The 16345-nt window shown below is 53.6% G+C and overlaps 1 protein-coding gene across 3 annotated transcripts; it reads left to right on the top strand.

Annotated features, from left to right (window-relative positions):
* Nucleotides 1-610: 610 nt before the first annotated feature.
* Nucleotides 611-16126, top strand: Dgkq (diacylglycerol kinase theta). 3 transcript variants are annotated; one of them, XM_055611644.1, is made up of 23 exons: nt 611-756; nt 5148-5227; nt 6812-6911; nt 7204-7289; nt 7361-7486; nt 7735-7888; nt 7966-8040; nt 8120-8220; nt 8404-8633; nt 8714-8804; nt 8933-8987; nt 9183-9244; nt 9540-9690; nt 10112-10150; nt 10805-10920; nt 12256-12422; nt 12630-12778; nt 12889-13067; nt 13336-13436; nt 13527-13673; nt 13773-13884; nt 13966-14118; nt 14436-16126. In XM_055611644.1, exons 2-23 carry the CDS (start codon nt 5159-5161, stop codon nt 14532-14534), a joined length of 2562 nt encoding a protein of 853 aa, XP_055467619.1. In that variant the 5' UTR covers nt 611-756; nt 5148-5158; the 3' UTR covers nt 14535-16126. The 3 variants fall into 3 exon arrangements, with proteins under 3 accessions (XP_055467619.1, XP_055467617.1, XP_055467618.1); XM_055611642.1 differs by lacking the exon at nt 611-756 and adding an exon at nt 2018-2744; XM_055611643.1 differs by lacking the exon at nt 611-756 and adding an exon at nt 2322-2744 and having other exon boundaries at nt 12271-12422.
* The last annotated feature ends 219 nt before the right edge of the window (nt 16127-16345 follow it).

Here is a 16345-nt window from a genome sequence, read left to right as displayed (position 1 = left end):
CAGGATGACCCCTGGGCCCTCAGCCAAGGGAAGTGTGATCACTCACACATGGCTGGAGAAGAAACATCATGGCCCCCTACACAGGTTACAGAGAAGGGCTTCTAGCCTTCAGGACTATGAAGGACGGACCTGCTGGGAGGGAGGTCTGGCCTGTAAGACACATATTCACAGGTCCTGACTCTGCAAACTCCCAAAACGTGTTTGTATTATCCAAATCAATATTATCATGTTTTTAAGTCATTCAGGATCATACTAGTCTGAGCATGTAGATTTTTGCTGCTTGTCCCTGCTCATCTGTAGTACCTTTTCTTGCTTCTGTTGGTCATAGAGGAAGTAGCACAGTGTTGTATGCTATTTCCTGTCTCTTAGGCTGCCATATTCTTACAGAAGAAAGAGATGTATCAGCTACGCTCCAGGTGTGAGTGGCAGCACGCCCAGTCCAGCAGAAGCAAGGGTTGCTATCTGTTACTTATTAAACAGGGTATCTGTAAGCAGAGGCACGTAGGAAACAAGGTCAGGTTTCAGTCCAGTGCCACGGGCTAGCAGGCCCTCACTATCCCCTGCGGGCAGTGATGCAGCACTCCTTTCAGCATAGGTAGGGATCCATCCACGAGGCTCTTTAGGACAAGAACTACTGCAGGTAACAAGCACCTGACTTCCCTGAGGTCCCTGCAAAGACACCAAGAGCTTCTGCCAGCCAGTGAGAACAAAAAGCCCAGCAGAAAACAGGAAGATGTCTGAAAATGGCAGTTTAAGGTGGGTGAAGGTCCTCTGCAATCCAAGCAGAGAGCATGGAATGCAGATTTAAGGGTCCACAGTCTGCAGAATGTGCAACCCAGGAGCCTTCCACACAGCTTAGAAGCAGTCGCTCTAATTTCTGTGTAAATATATGTAAAGACAAGTTTATTATTATTATTTAATATTTGAGACAGGGTCTTACTATGTACCTCTCATGTCACCATGTAGACAAGGCTGGCCTTGAAGTTACAGAGATCCCCCTGCTTCTGCCTCTTGAGTGCTGGGATTGAAGACATGTGCCACCCTGCCTGGCAGTCTAGCATTATTTTCTAAAGTGACTTTAATGTGCACTGCTACCTCTTGTGCCACCCCAGCTCTATGAGGATCTGGGCAAGGGCCATGCAGGAGCAAGGACAGCATGTTCATAAAGCGTATTCATTAAAGTAAGTGGTTAGGACCCTGGGCCATTGGCAGCAGAATAACTAGCAGTGGGCACAGTACCTACATGGCGCTACCAGCACTTACTGCACAATTCAGTGTGCACTGTGATTTAAAAAATAAGATTCAGGGAGCTCATTAGCGAAACAATGGGGACTGTCAAAGCGGATACTACAAGGGAGTTCTGCTACAAGGATGTTGAATTGAGGAATCATTCATAAAGCATGCCTTTTCTCTTCCTTGATTGTTCAGCCAGCTGGTTTCACTGGCTGTTTTCCTACTTGGACGCTCTTCTTGAGCTCTACTTACTTGGTCCTGGATTTTCCACAGGCCAGTGACTGCTTCTGGCCGGTTAATCCTTCGGTCTGCGGTCTGTCTGCCTCAGACACTGTATCAGAAGAGCTGCTGCATCCCCAATGCCCTGGGCCTTCCCGGAATGGAGAGAAGTCCTGAAAACGGAAGATCAAGGCTCTCCCAGTGTCCCACGGGTCTTCCCTCTGACATTTGGCCATTCTTGTGTCATTTTCTTTCCTGAGTAAGCAAAGCCCTTCAAGGCAGGCTTTCCTGCTTTCATCTCAAGAGTTTCTGGTTCATCCCAGGCTCTTTCTGCAGGCGTTCTGCCCTGGTGATGTCAGCCTCTCCTGATAGTACTCTTGCCATTGTTTCCATTCCCTAATGCACTTACCCTGCAGGTCCCCACTGTATGGCCACTGGGGATCCGGCTAGAGCACCTTGAACCATCATGCCAGTAGCGTCTCCCCAACTCCAAATCAGGGGAAGCCTACAGAAGCAGGGCCTTTGAGGGCTGCTGGCAATAGGGGAAGCGTGATTCGTAGGTCCAAAGTCACGGGCATTATCTGGACAGCACAAAGCCGTGGCTTCTGTGGATGTCCTTCCATTGCATGCAGGTCCTCAAAACCCTGGAACATGCTGGAAAGTCTTGCCACGGAGTAAAGCAGCTTGTGGGAGCCCGCTGAAGCTCCTAGCTAGTTATGAATGTTCGCATATGGATTCTCCCTTGCTTAGACGAATAAAGGCCTCGTATCCAGTACCCTGAGACCCTATGTGGGAAATCTAGCCCATTCCTTGTTGCCACCGCGCCCCTCAGTCTGGTGCAGAGGCCCCGCCTTCAGCAGGACGGCACCGCCCCTTAGGAGGCCTCGCCAGTCTCCCCAGTCCGGCCCCGCCCACGCGAGCCTGCGCGTTAGGTAGCGCAGTCGGAAGCCCGGAGCGGGCGCTGCCGAGGGCCCTCTTCTCTCCTACACCGCGGACCTGGCTTTAGCGCACAGCTAGAGCTGGGGCGTTTGGGTCGTGGATGGCGGCGGCAGCCGAGCCCGGGGCCCGGACCTGGCCGGGCAGTGGTTCTCCACGTCTCGGAAGCCCGGCCGGCAGCCCTGTGCTGGGCATCTCGGGCCGCGCACGCCCCGGGTCAGGGCCGGAGCGGACCTGGAGAGCTATTGGCCCCGCAGCTCCTGGTCACAGCTTTCGCAAGGTGACACTCACCAAGCCTACCTTCTGCCATCTCTGCTCGGACTTCATCTGGGGGCTGGCTGGCTTCCTGTGCGATGGTGAGAGTCCACCCCGCGTCCTGAGGCCGCTCCCAGGAGCCGTGCCCTCTTCCCCGAACACTGCCCTGACCTTTGAGCCCTGTCCGTTTTGGCAATGGGCTCAGAGACAGTCTCCTGTTTGAGTAGGACCTTCCTATGGAGGTGACGCCTGCATTCAGGGGCAGGAAGAAGGTGTGCCCTGGGTCTGGTCCCTCTTGGCCTGGGATCTCAGGATTTCCTAGTGGGAGTTGGAGGCAGAGTGCAGTGCCGTAGTTGGAATCCAACAGGGCTGCAAGAGGCAAGGTGTGTGTCAAGGCAGTTGCTGGGCCTGGGCATAGAGATATAAAGGTAGGGTTGAGACCTGAGGTAATGGGGCTCTTTCTGGTGTTCCCATGTGAGGCTTCCTAAACGACTGGGACAGCCGGAGTGGGCAAGCAGGGCTGGCCTGACATGGGCCCTGGCCATTCTTGTCCCAAGTGCTACTGCACAGAGGGACTGAACGCTGCTCTGTTCAGGCTCAGCTGTTTGGAGAGCCAGGCCCAGCCTTCTTCACAGATGTGGCATGTCCCAACACAGCTCTCACCCAGCTGCCAAGCCGGCTGGGCAGGGCAGAGGAAAGCACCTCTTCCTCAGCTACCAGGCCGTTTTACGGCTGGCCCTCTTTGTACTCTGACTCTTGTGACGAGGCAGGCCCTGAGACCCAAAGTCCGAATCTGTGAGGAGCATTGTGGTCTTTGACACTGTGTTCTGACCAGGGACTAAAGGTGGGCCCAGTAGAGCAGCATCTGTCCTGTTAAGGAGACAGGTTTGTGCTCTGGGCAGAACCACCAAGGCCAGAGTAGCTCCTCACATAGGTTTGTCTTCTGCTGGTGGGGATGACAAGATTGTCATGGCACCTCAGGGGTCCTAGTGACATAGGAGTGGTCACCTGGTTTTCTCTGTCAGATCAGAAATATTACATTGCCCTACCTGTCCTCTTCCAAAACCAGAGTACCACTGAGATGGAGGCTGTGGTGTCTACACTGACTTAGCCACCCCGGGACCTACAACAGTGGCATAAGCAGGGTTTCAGGTGAAAGTGTGGTCCTCTGACTCACGTTATAGGTGAAAGCCATAGAAAGCAGAGCTTCAAGTCTAAATCTAATCTCTATGCAGGTAAAGGTAGTGGAGGTAGACCTACAGGTCAGAGGCTAGACCTCTAGAACTGAGAGATAATGCAAGTAGGACTTGAAGTCTAAGGACAGACTCTAGGTACCCCTCACAGATATGACCCCTGGGTCTGTGGAGTCAGGAAACCTAAGCAAAATCCTGGTGTATAGCAGCCCAAGAACCTGGTCCTTAGAAGAGGATGCAGAAACCCTTCTAGGCATCACTGTGGGGAATGGGCTGGGACCTCAGCAGATGCCCTCACGGGGTGTGGGCAGAGGCCTCCCATTTGCAGGACCACACAAGGTGCTCTGCACACCACAGACACTGCTTCAGTCTCCAGAGGAGGCAGCCGGTAAGGCCGCGCAAGGTGGTGCAGACTGGGTGCCGGGAAAGGCCCCTCTTAGGTCATTGCCTTCTCATCTGCTTTCTCACCAGCTCTAGCCTCCTTCCAGCAGTTTTTGTTTTCTGGAGCATCCCATGGAAAACTTTTATTTGTTCTCTTCTAGGACTGAGGTGTCTGGGGTCTCAGCAGGAGGGAAGCAGGAGCTAGGGCCCTCTAGATAGGTCTGGCTCCTCAGTCCATCTTGGTAGTCATGTTCCTTTTTCCTATAGCCTTGTCCACAGTATCCCGCCTGTGGAGCCCAGCCCCTCACTCCCTTGTCCTGCCCCTGCCCTGGCTCTGATATGTTGGGCAGGCTTCTAGCCCCTCATGTATCTCCAGGTTTGTTTCACTGCTGAAGCTCTATTTGTGCTGAGGCCTGGAAATAAGGCTCCTCCCCAGCCAGCTGTTTTCTGTATATCCTAAGTGCCTCCCACAGCTGTTTATGTACACTTTACCTTTGGAAACTCAGCTCTCTGCTTCTTGGTTGGCCTCAGAGACAAGGGAGCTCTGGTCAGTGTGAGGGCATGGGCCACTCCCAAGGCAGCAGGACACACTCATCTCCCCCCCCACCCCGTGGTCCCACTGTGGCATCTAGCCCTTGGGTCCTTGAGGATGGTGTTACTGCCTCCTCCATAATGACAGAGATCACTGGAATGATGCCCTGCCACTAAGTGGCACAGGGCTAGGGCGCCATGCTGACTGGCTCAGCTCAAGAACTTCTCACATTGGCTCTGGCTGAGTGGCCTCTTTATAGCGGGCTACTAGCCTGTTATGGAACGCTGATGCCCTATGGTATGTTGGCAAAGGCTGAGTCCTGGGACCGCTCACTTGCTGGGGCGCATATGGAGCTTCTTAGCAAGGTGGGCTGACTCACACAGCTCTCCTCCCTGCAGTCTGCAACTTCATGTCCCATGAGAAGTGCCTGAAGCAGGTGAAGACGCCATGCACAAGCATTGCACCAAGCCTAGTACGGGTGAGTGTGGGGCAGTGAGGGCACATGGCTCTCCTGGGGTCCAGTGCTGACCTCTAGCTGCCCTTTGTGTTGTCAGTGTAGCCACATTATGGTTAGGGAGCAAAGGACAGAGTTCTCACAATTAAAAGAAAGGAGCTGTGGAGGAGCTGAGCACCTCATGTGGATCTCTAGGGAACTGTACTGAGAAAAGTCAGTGTCAGAGGACACATGCTTGCCTGTGGAACACTCTGAATGAGGAAGACAGAGGAACACAGATCAGAGGTCAAGGTAAGCAAGGAGACGTGGCTGCAGACAGGCCGAATGAGGAGCCCTGGAGGCTGGGTACTATGCACTCGCCATGCTCCTCTAGCTACGACACTGGCTAATTTTGTAAGTTATTAACATTGGAAAATGGGGAAAGAACACAGGGGATCTCTGGATTGTTTCTCACAAATGCACATAAACCTTTAGAGGTTGTAATGTAACAGTCTTATGTAAAAGGCCCCAGAGCCTTGGAGTTAGAATAGGTTTTGGCCATAGGGCTCTGGAGAGGGCAGTGAGGCTCCTAGCGGAGTACAGACACTCCCCTTCTGTGAGTAATGAAAAGCAGCATAGCTACACACAGTCCGAACAGTGAGCATGGTGGCCTCACTTCCCAACACCCGCAGTCATGAGGCCAGGTCCCTGGCAGCTCTGCTGATCTGAGCGTGTACTCACCTGCACTAGCGGGTGGGTCCTGCCTGCTAGCGGTGGAGGAGAGGAGACAAGCAGATAGGGGTGTGATGGGATGCCACAGTAGGCAGAAGTGGAAGCTGACAGCTCTTCTCAACACTGACAGCCTTCCCTTATCCCTGATGCTCAGTGGATACTTGATTACTTGGTGTGAGTGCTAAAGGCTGCTGTCATCTCAGGGCGATGCCTGCCAGAGGGAGGCCCTTGTGGACATGTTGAGGCTGTAGCTTTTTAAAATTATCTCAGTGCTTTCTTGTTCATACTTGTGATTAAAAGAAATACTAGTATTATTTCAGATATGCTCAGAGGAGATAAAAAATTAAAGATCATCTTCCATCCTGAATACATACTGCCCTCCTTGTGTGCAGTTTTTCTGTTCTGCTTGTTGAGCGTGCGTTAAGTCTTGGGCTAAGGACTATTCCAGTTAAGACCTGATCCTTCTAATCAGCTTTCACAGGAAGGCAGTTTGCCCTCACATGTTCACAGTCACTGTGATTGCCTCCAAGAGGGCAAATCTGGAGGGTATTGGAAGCTCCTGAATCTAACAAGACAGGCAGGTGCCTGGTAGTGTTGCTGGCCTGTGGGAGTGAGGAATGGGGGTCAGGTAGACTTCTTTACAGAGCCCTTTCTCTGTTCACCTGTTCCACAGTCGCCGGACTAGTCCTAGTCCAGGCCTCACAGTAGTATAGCTGGATTGAGGCAGGCCCTCTCAAGCAGGACTCGAGCTGCAGCCTTCTGAAGGTGGAGGAGGAGGGGTGAGCCCCTCTGTCCACATAGCTACCTGCAGGTGTTGCTGGGCCACTTCCCAGGGCTACCAGGGATAAGGGTGCAGGACAGGCAGACCCAAACGTGAGGACTGCTTTGCCCCTATAGGTCCCTGTAGCTCACTGTTTTGGCTCCCTTGGGCTCTACAAGCGCAAGTTCTGTGTGGTCTGTCGCAAGAGCCTGGAGGTCCCTGCGCTCCGCTGTGAAGGTACCATTGGGCCCTTGAACCCCTTGAAACTGAGCTTCTTACTCAAGAGGCCCAGTCTATACTGCCCTGGGTAGCCCAGCCCTCCTCTACCTGTGATTTGTCAAAGGCATGGATGGTAGGCTCAGGCTGACTTTGGGGGCTCTAACAGTAAGAGCCTACCAGGCAGAAAGCAATCAGTCTAAAAGAAGCTGGGCCAGTAGGCAGGGGTTGGGGTTGGAGCCGGCCCAGGCTCAGAGGTCAGTGAGGAGGGCAGGGGTGTGGCAAGAGGCCCCTAACCTTGCCCGCCCCCCAGTGTGTGAGCTGCACGTTCACCCCGACTGTGTGCCCTTCGCCTGCAGCGACTGCCGTCAGTGCCACCAGGACGGACAGCAGGATTATGTGAGTGTGCAGTGCTGGGGTAGGTTTGGTAGGGGCAGGCTGGCCGAGCCTCTGACTGCCCCCGTCCCCAGGACACGTACCACCACCACTGGCGGGAGGGGAACCTGCCTTCTGGAGCACGCTGTGAGGTCTGTAGGAAGACTTGCGGTTCCTCGGATGTGCTGGCTGGCGTACGCTGCGAGTGGTGTGGTGTGCAGGTGGGCATGGGGATGGCATGAATGGAGCTCAGGGTGGGGGACAAAAGAGAGGTGGAGCCATGAGGTAGGTGGGCTCTGTGACAGGGTATGAGGGTAGAGGAGGAGGGGAGTTCCTGCCCTTCTGAGTTTTCTGGGTTATGGAGTAGCACCTGGCTTTGTGTACCATCTAGGTGGGCACTTAGGCTGGTGGCTGTAGAAATTGGCCAGCTTTCTGCCCAGGGTCCAGACTCCTACCTTTGTCCTTCCAGGCCCACTCAGTGTGCTCCACAACACTCACACCTGAGTGTACATTTGGGCGGCTGCGGTCCATGGTACTGCCTCCTTCATGTGTGCGCCTGTTGTCCCGAAACTTCAACAAGATGCACTGCTTCCGCATCCCTGAGGCCATGGCCCAGGAGCTCGGTGAGGCAGGGAGGTGGGGCTGGGGTGTGCCCTGGCTGGGCCAGGCACTGAGTAGAAGAGCTTTGTCTATCTTGAAGGCGATGGGGATGACGGCCTAGATGGAAGTGCTGCCACAGGCACAGGCCGAGAGGTGCTGACAGCTACAGAGTCCAGTAAGTGTCCCACTTAGCTGCCACTCTGTCCCACTTAGCCCCAGACCCCAAGATTCTCATCTGCTTTCCTCTGGCCTAGCCAAACAGACCCTGAAGATCTTCGATGGCAATGACTCTGTGAGGAAAAATCAGTTTCGTCTGGTTACAGTTTCCCGCCTGGCTCAGAATGAGGAGGTGATGGTAAGAGTAAACCTACACACAGAGGCATGGTACACACTATCATGCCTGGAGCCCTCTGCCTGCCCTCCCTTCATATCTGGCCCCCTTCCCAGCTGACTTCCCCATATCCACCTCCCTTGCCTGGCTCTCCATACCAGGTCCCCTCTTCATGTGGCCCTCCATACTTGGCTCTACCCTCTACAGGAGGCAGCACTTCGGGCCTACTACATCAATGAGGACCCTCAGGACTTCCAGCTGCAGGCACTACCCCTAACCTCACTGTCTGGTAATGCCCAGGCCCTGGGGAAGGCTGGGACCACTGAGGAGGAGGCTGGCAAAGGCTCTGGGCCCCGGGATTTCGTGTCTGAGGCCTGGGTCATCAGGTCTCTGCCTCGTGCTGAGGAGATCCTGAAGATCTACCCTGGCTGGCTCAAGTAAGATGCAAGCACAGGATCTGTTGAGGGAGGGGTGAAGGGAGGACCCAAAGCCCAAACTCTGAGCCTGTTCTCCATAGGGTGGGTGTGGCCTATGTGTCCATCCGTGTGAACTCCCAGAGTACCGCCCAGTCTGTGGTTCAAGAGGTTCTTCCACTGTTTGGACGACAGGTATGTACACTGTCAACTCCCACTGAACTTTGGGGTCACTTACACAAGGGCCAGGCTACCATCCCTCTGACTGTCCTGTGGATATGGGGGTTCTGCCCTAGGCCTGATGTTTCACCCATGTTATGTAGGTTGAGGATCAGGAGAGATTCCAACTGATTGAGGTGCTCATGAGCAGCAGACAAGGTAAGTGTACTGCATTTCTCAGTAGGCTTGGGCCTGCTGCTCTGGGAGGCCTACCAGGACATTGGGACTAGCCCACGCCCTTCTGATCAGTCCCACCTAGATTCACCTGCATCCCACATGCCCCAGAGACTAAGAGCAGCTGTTTGTGGAAGGGAGGAGCTCAGTGCTGACATCCTGTGTCCCTCAATCCTACAGTCCAACGGACAGTGCTGGTGGATGAGGAACTTCTGCTAGACCGACTTTGGGACATCCGACAGGTCAGTGGTGTAAACAATGCTCCCAGGGAACTGCCAGCCCTTAGCCACAGCCTGTGGAAGAATGCCGCCAAGGCTGTCCACTCACCTGTCAGCTCCAGAGGGGCATTTCTTTTCAGATGCCATATCTTCCCCAACCAGCAGCTGATACCCTGGCAGTGTCCTCTATAACATATCGCCTGTTTCTGGCTGGGAGGCCTTGGGTATCAAGAGTACCATAGTCAGTTCCCTGAAGAGCTAAGTGGGGAGTTGGAGGAGCATTGCTGCCCAGCATTCCCCATTCCTATTCTTCCTGCAGACATCTGTGCGTCAGGTGAGCCAGACGCGGTTCTACGTGGCTGAGAGCAGGGCCACGGTCCCACATGTCTCCATGTTCGTGGGTGGCCTGCCACCTGGCCTGTCCCCCCAGGATTACAGCAACCTGCTGCATGAGGCCATGGCCACCAAAGGTGTGACCTTGGGCTCTCCAGGGCCTGGCTAGGAGAGGGTCCTGACTGGGCAGTGGGACTATGGTACTAAGCCTAAGGTCCTCTTGCCTCCTCATGTACCAGCTGAAGCCCAAGCTCAGTTCCCATCCCAGGCCAGTCAACATGGCAGTCACTGCAGGGCTTCTGGTTTCCTTCTCCTCTTTCCTAAAGTATTTAGTCTGTCCTTCTTCTAGAGGAACCCCTGTACATTCAGGAGTCAGGGACCTTGCTTGGGAATAGGGCACTGGCAATTCCCAGGGGAGCTGACCCCAAAGAATGAGTCAGGGCTACTTGGGTGGGCTGTGCTCTGGATATAGATGCCCTTAGGAGGGAGGCTGGCCCCTGACTGGGAGGTCAGGTCCAGCCCTCAGGATGACACTCTGACTGCAACCTATCTGTGCAGCTGCTGTGGTGTCTGTGAGTCACGTCTACTCCTTACAAGGTAAGCCCATATCTGGTGGATGTTCCTGAGTAGGGTAGAAGAGTCTAGCCTTTACTCCCTTCTCTAGATCCACAGGTCTGTACTCATCCCTTAGTTTTGTTGCTTTTGTTACAATGTGGCCGACATTAGATATTTCCCCCATCTTTGTCCTTTCTCTGGGCCTGCATCTTTTAATGGGGAAGGATAGTTTCAGATGTACTTCCATTCTTTCTGGCATGCGAACCCAGGACACTCAGAGACCATGAAGTGCTCATGGTACTGGATTTGGGTGTGAGTATGGTTGGTCAGGGAAACCAGTGGCTGTTTCTGAGTTCGGCCTGCCTGCCATGGGAGGTCTTTGCCGGAAGGGTGGCTACTTTCTGTGGCTGCCTCTTATAGTCAGCTTACATGAGCTGGCTGTGGTCAAAGCTAGGGCTGGGACTGGTAGCCAAGTGTCTGCCTGGGTGCCTGGTTAGGTTAGCAAGGCACATAGGAGAGGTTTTGTGGGTGAGATGTCTTGGGGTTGGATGGCATAGGACAGACCCTGCCCTGAATACCTTTTGGGTGGGGTGACAAGATAAGCCTTCCCTGGATACCTGGGGCCAGAAGACTCAGGACTCCTGACTGAGGGGGTGCACAGGACACCCACCTTGAGCTTTGGCCCACCTGTGGCAGGTGCAGTAATTCTGGATGTCACCTGTTTCGCCGAAGCTGAGCGGTTATACATGCTGGCCAGGGACACAGCAGTGCATGGCCGGCCACTGACTGCACTAGTGCTTCCAGATGTGCTGGTGAGTAGTCGGGACTCTGAGGCCAGCTTAATGCCCCGGGACCATGTCCTCATTGCCAGATGGCTGGTACATGCCACTTTGGTCTATCTTACAACAGTCCAAATGGGACAAGACTGATTGACACCAGAGGTCAGAGTCAGTGCCTGTTCACAGTTTCTGAACAAGTAAGGCACGGTGCTTGGGAGCAAGGCTTCTAACCTACTGGAAATCACCACAGGACACAGCTCCACCCCACTTTAAGGCCAGAGTGTGTTATGACCATGTGCCAACATCCTTCCAGGCCCTGCCCTCTTCAGTATCATGCTGGCCGCAACATTTACCCAGGTAGCTCTGTGCCTAGGGTTATTTCTGGCCAGTAGGTGGAGCTCTGTGACTTCAGCTACCACTCTTACAACCTGGCAGTCCAGAGGTCAGCAGAGGGTAAAGGGATTTCATATGAGGAGTGCCAGCAGGATTTATGTCTAGGCTCAATGAAGTCCCTGCAGGTATCCAAGGCCTGCTTGTACCCCAAGTCCTGATCTTGACTTTGGACTCAATTCTAGGAGGAACACAATTTGAATGGAATCAGTATGTCAGTATGGAGACTATGGCCAGATTAGGCATCGCCTAGAGGTCCCTTCTGCCCCTGCCCACTGGTCCTGCCCTGGAAGTAGCTGTTCTCAATGCTTAAGGATATATGTCAGGGCTCCCTGTATGTTTAACAGGCACTGTCCTCACTAGCTCTGTGGCAGACTTAGGCACGAGGCCATATTCCCTTTTTGTTTTGTGTCAGCTGCTCTGCCTGTCCTTTGGGCACCCCATCCCAAATCTGTCCTTGCCCTAGCCATAGTACAGTCTTTGTGCTGCTGTCCACCCTTATCTGTGCCAGACTTGTCTGCCCTCACTCAACACTACTGTAGAGGCCTAAACCAGCCCAGTGTCTACAAACACAGACACTCCTAGGGTCTGTCTCTTGGCATGTATGGGGAGACTGTTTTGGTTCCCATGACTGGTGATGTGTGGTTATCCCTGTGAACTGAGCCCTCCGCCTGCCCGTGGCAGGTAATACCAGGTAGGATTTGTGGACCATCGTGGGCCTGTGGCTTTATAGGCAAGAAGGTAGAAATGGTCACTCGACATGTCACAGTGGGTATGTCCCTGGCATTTGTGCTTGGAGCTCCAAGCAGCCACAGTGGTGTTCTCATGGGAAGGGATTACTGAGAGGTCAGTAATGGAGTGGAGAGAAGTCTGTGCACTACCTCAGGAGGGACTGCCTATGGCTTAGCAGGCTTGGAAACTGAGGCTGGACACTGCTAAGCATTTCCAGTGTGGGACCTTGACCTTAACATAATTCAGCCCTCCACCTCTCAGCACACGAGACTGCCTCCTGACTGCTGCCCTCTCCTCGTGTTTGTGAACCCCAAGAGTGGGGGACTCAAGGGACGAGAACTGCTCTGCAGTTTCCGGAAGCTGCTAAATCCACACCAGGTCTTTGAGCTGACCAACGGGGGCCCTCTTCCTGGGTGAGTCTGGAGTCTTCCTGCACATGGAAACAGCAACCCCTTCTCTAGCTAGTAGGAACTCCAAATGGGACTGCTGGAATCATTAAGTCCTCTATGTGGCCAGAGATGGACATCTGAAAAGGGAAGGGCTGCCCAGGGCAAGAATGAGTGTCCAGCTCCTGGCCTGAGCAGCCAGGAGGTAGTGGCAGAATGCTGTCTCCCACACAGGTTCCACCTTTTCTCCCAGGTGCCCTGTTTTCGGGTACTGGTGTGTGGTGGAGATGGCACCGTGGGCTGGGTGCTCGCTGCCCTGGAGGAGACAAGGCGCCATCTGGCCTGCCCAGAGCCACCTGTGGCCATCCTGCCCCTGGGTACAGGTGGGCTCAGTCATCAACTTGAAGGATGGGGTCTCAGGGCTGTCCCTACTGTGGGTTTTGCTAAAGGTTTATGGTGGTGTGTGGACTATGCTGTATTTCCTGTTCCCCAGGGAATGACCTTGGCCGGGTCCTCCGCTGGGGGGCAGGCTATAGTGGTGAGGACCCATTTTCCGTGCTGGTGTCTGTGGATGAGGCTGATGCTGTGCTCATGGACCGCTGGACAATCCTGCTAGATGCTCATGAGACTGACAATGCAGAGAACAGTGTGGCAGACATGGAGCCCCCCAAGGTACCCATGTAGCACCTGTTAGAATCTTACATGTGAGCCCTCCCCCCATATGCATCTTTCCTCCCAGTCACCTGAGGCAGAACAGGGGCTTGTTGACTCAAGCCTGTGGGGTTGTGGGGTTCTGCTTTCTCTGGGGGTGCTGTGGCATTTAAGCAGAGAGGACCCTAGGAAAGGGCACTGAAGACAACAGATAGAGTTAGCCATGTCTGGCACAATTCGGGACACTCAAGAGTGGCTGGCCAGCATCCTGGTTATGCCCTGTCTCCAGATTGTTCAGATGAGTAACTACTGTGGCATTGGTATCGATGCGGAGCTCAGCCTAGACTTCCACCAGGCACGTGAAGAGGAGCCTGGCAAATTCACAAGCAGGTACCAGTAAGGCAAGGCTGGGACCCAGGTCACTTACAGCAGCCAGCAGCTTTTACCTGGTAATTGGGGATGCCTACTTCCCTGTGGCAGGTTCCACAACAAGGGCGTGTATGTGCGGGTCGGGCTGCAGAAGATCAGCCACTCTAGAAGCCTACACAAGGAGATCCGGTTACAGGTGGAGCAGCAGGAAGTGGAGCTTCCCAGCATCGAGGGCCTCATCTTCATCAACATCCCCAGGTGCTGGGGCTGGGCTCTCAGAGACTCTGCAGTTTAAGCCAGGTGCTGGGTCTGTGTCTGGTCTGTACCTAACTTTGTATTTTCATCTTTTGGGGGCAGCTGGGGATCAGGGGCTGACCTGTGGGGCTCTGACAACGACTCAAGGTTTGAGAAGCCACGTATAGACGACGGGCTGTTGGAGGTGGTGGGTGTGACAGGTGTCGTGCACATGGTGAGCACTTGGCAGGCTGGTGGGTAGGCCCTGGGGTACTCCTGGGCCTTCACTAGCCAGCTCTGCTTTTCTCCTACCCAGGGCCAAGTACAAGGTGGGCTGCGCTCTGGAATCCGGATTGCTCAGGGCTCCTATTTCCGAGTCACACTCCTCAAGGCTACTCCAGTGCAGGTGGATGGTGAACCCTGGGTTCAGGCCCCAGGGCACATGATCATCTCTGCTACTGCCCCTAAAGTATGTTGACAAGGCTGAGAGCAGAGGTAAAATGGGTCGGGGCCAGGTGGGGTGCTGGTGTATAATAGCTAAAGCCAGGTGGGTCTAAGCTTTGGCTCTCTGGGACTCTGGGTCTCATAAGTCCCTGGTGAGAGCCTCAGAGGGGTAAGAACGAAGACTCTGTTCAGTGGGCTGCAGGCTGCCCACCAGGCAGCTTTACCGGGTCCTTCCTCTTTTGTGGAGCAGAGCCAAGAAGTATTCATTGGCCCTGAATTCCCAGAGCTATCACCTGTGATGTCACTCTGTCCCTCTGACCCTCCATCCTTGCCTTGGAACAGGTTCACATGCTGAGGAAGGCCAAGCAGAAGCCCAGGAAGGCTGGCGCCATCAGGGATACCAAAGTGGACACTCTGCCTGCTTCTGAAGGCAATCCTTAATAGAGGAGACAAGGTGAAGGGTCTCAACCACCCAGCCTTTATGTCTTTGGTTCTGTTCCAAGTCACACATTGGCTGGCCAACAGATGGACTTAGCTATAGCACTGACCATAGCATCTTTATGGGTATTGGGATGTGTCCATCCCTCATTCTCATCCAATGTCACGTGCAAATTTAGGAATGGGTAAAGTAATGGCCTTTGCTCACTCTGCCGTAGTACCAACCTATATGACATGGACATGAGGCTCTGGCTAACCTGTCTTCTGCACAAGACAGGTCCTTATAGGCTAAGTGGAGCTGGTCCTATTAATCACACTCCTTCCTTGGAAATCTCTTGGAACACCTTGGGCACAACACTTCTGGATGCAGGCCATCCAGGTGGGCCCTCTGATCTCATTTTGTCTTCTTTCAAAGCAGCTAACCCTGCTGGGCCCTGGCCTAGCAAAAACAGAATGCTGCCTGTTCCTCTTGCACCCACACTGGATGGGTATGGCATCCTCAAGTCCCCTGGGCTCACCACCAGATAGCAGTTTGAGCTGAAAACATTAGTTCCAAGGTTTCATCTAGCTTGTGGCCCTGAGCTGACAGAGCTATATACCTCTTTGTCTGCTCTGAAGCTAGGTAAATTTAGGTGTTACCCACGTTATCAAAGCTGGAATGTGTGCAGGCCCTGGGTGGGCACCTAGTGCCTGGAAGGGATCAGTGCAGGGCCAGGTGGGGCCCGACTGAGGTGTAGATACATCTGCTCTTGTGGAGTGGCTAGAGCTTCTGTAGACTCGACTTATAGCACTTTATATACATGCTGTTTGCCAGGCTGTAGCCCTTCCTTGTACATGTAGAACTTCTACTCTGGCTCCTACACAAATGGAGGCAGCTCTGGTGGCCAGGCCTTACTGGGGGCATCGGGTTCACAGAATGAGACAAAGCTGTCTCTTCCATGCACCGAAGAATTCACTGTCACACTTCAGAAGAATATGTCCAAAAACGAGCCGTCTAGGTAAGCCTGGTGGTGCATGCCTGCATATTTCTTGGGGGCTAAAGCAAGAAAATAGCAGGTTAAAGGCGTCACTGGGCAATAGAGCTAAGGCCCCTTGCAAACAGTGAAAACAATTAAGGTCCAACCCCAGCCCTTGATGGGGGAGGACCTAGGTGAGAGGTCTCCCATGTTCATCTCCAAAAAAGTCAACAGGTCTAGATCTTTATCATGTTTGTCATCAGTGGGCCTGTGACCACCCAGGGAACCTACCTGCCTAGCAGCTTCGTGGGACCACTGTGGAACCCCTCACCTGCTTTTGCCAAAACTGCACACAGGTGCATCCGACACCCATGTTCTCAGTGTACGTGTTCCTCATGTTTACATCATTTCAATGTCCAAAAGAAATTCTTCTTTGTGGTGTAATTTTTCACTTTTATTTCAGTCTGTAGGAATTGTTTGTAAATTACGGTCAGTGTAGCTTGTCCTCTGTATTTAAGTGAGACTGTCCTTTTGTGGAATGTGTCCTGTGCATTGGTCCTATCTCTGTGTGTAATTTATCACTACCTGAATGTGATGTAATTTATATCTGGGCCAAATACAGCGTGGGCTTTGCTGTCATGTAGCTGCCTCTTGTCTTTGTCCAACAACTGGTATGGAAATGGGCAGGACTAGCAGTCCCACCAGGAAAGCTCTGTACTTCTGAGGATGTGAGCCAGATAGCAGCTTCTCAGCCTGACTTAGCCCAGACTCAATTGCCCAAAGGTTCCAAGAAGGGAGGCCTGTGTGGCCACATGCATGTCAGAGCAAGGAGAAGGGATGGACCTCTGATCCTGGCTG

This window comes from Psammomys obesus, unplaced genomic scaffold (genome assembly GCF_907164565.1).
Source record: "Psammomys obesus unplaced genomic scaffold, mPsaObe1.curated_primary_1811, whole genome shotgun sequence".
NCBI lineage: Eukaryota > Metazoa > Chordata > Mammalia > Rodentia > Muridae > Psammomys > Psammomys obesus.
This window is presented reverse-complemented; position numbering and strand designations above follow the sequence as displayed.

What these genes read in the sequence shown, in the direction of transcription:
- Dgkq (XM_055611642.1), top strand. Translation starts at nt 2,492, where the DNA reads ATGGCGGCGGCAGCCGAGCCCGGGGCCCGGACCTGGCCGGGCAGTGGT. An exon ending in GCTGACAGCTACAGAGTCCA is followed by an intron (nt 8,041 to 8,119) that starts GTAAGTGTCCCA and finishes CCTCTGGCCTAG; the next exon opens with CCAAACAGACCCTGAAGATC. An exon ending in CAGACATGGAGCCCCCCAAG is followed by an intron (nt 13,068 to 13,335) that starts GTACCCATGTAG and finishes CCCTGTCTCCAG; the next exon opens with ATTGTTCAGATGAGTAACTA.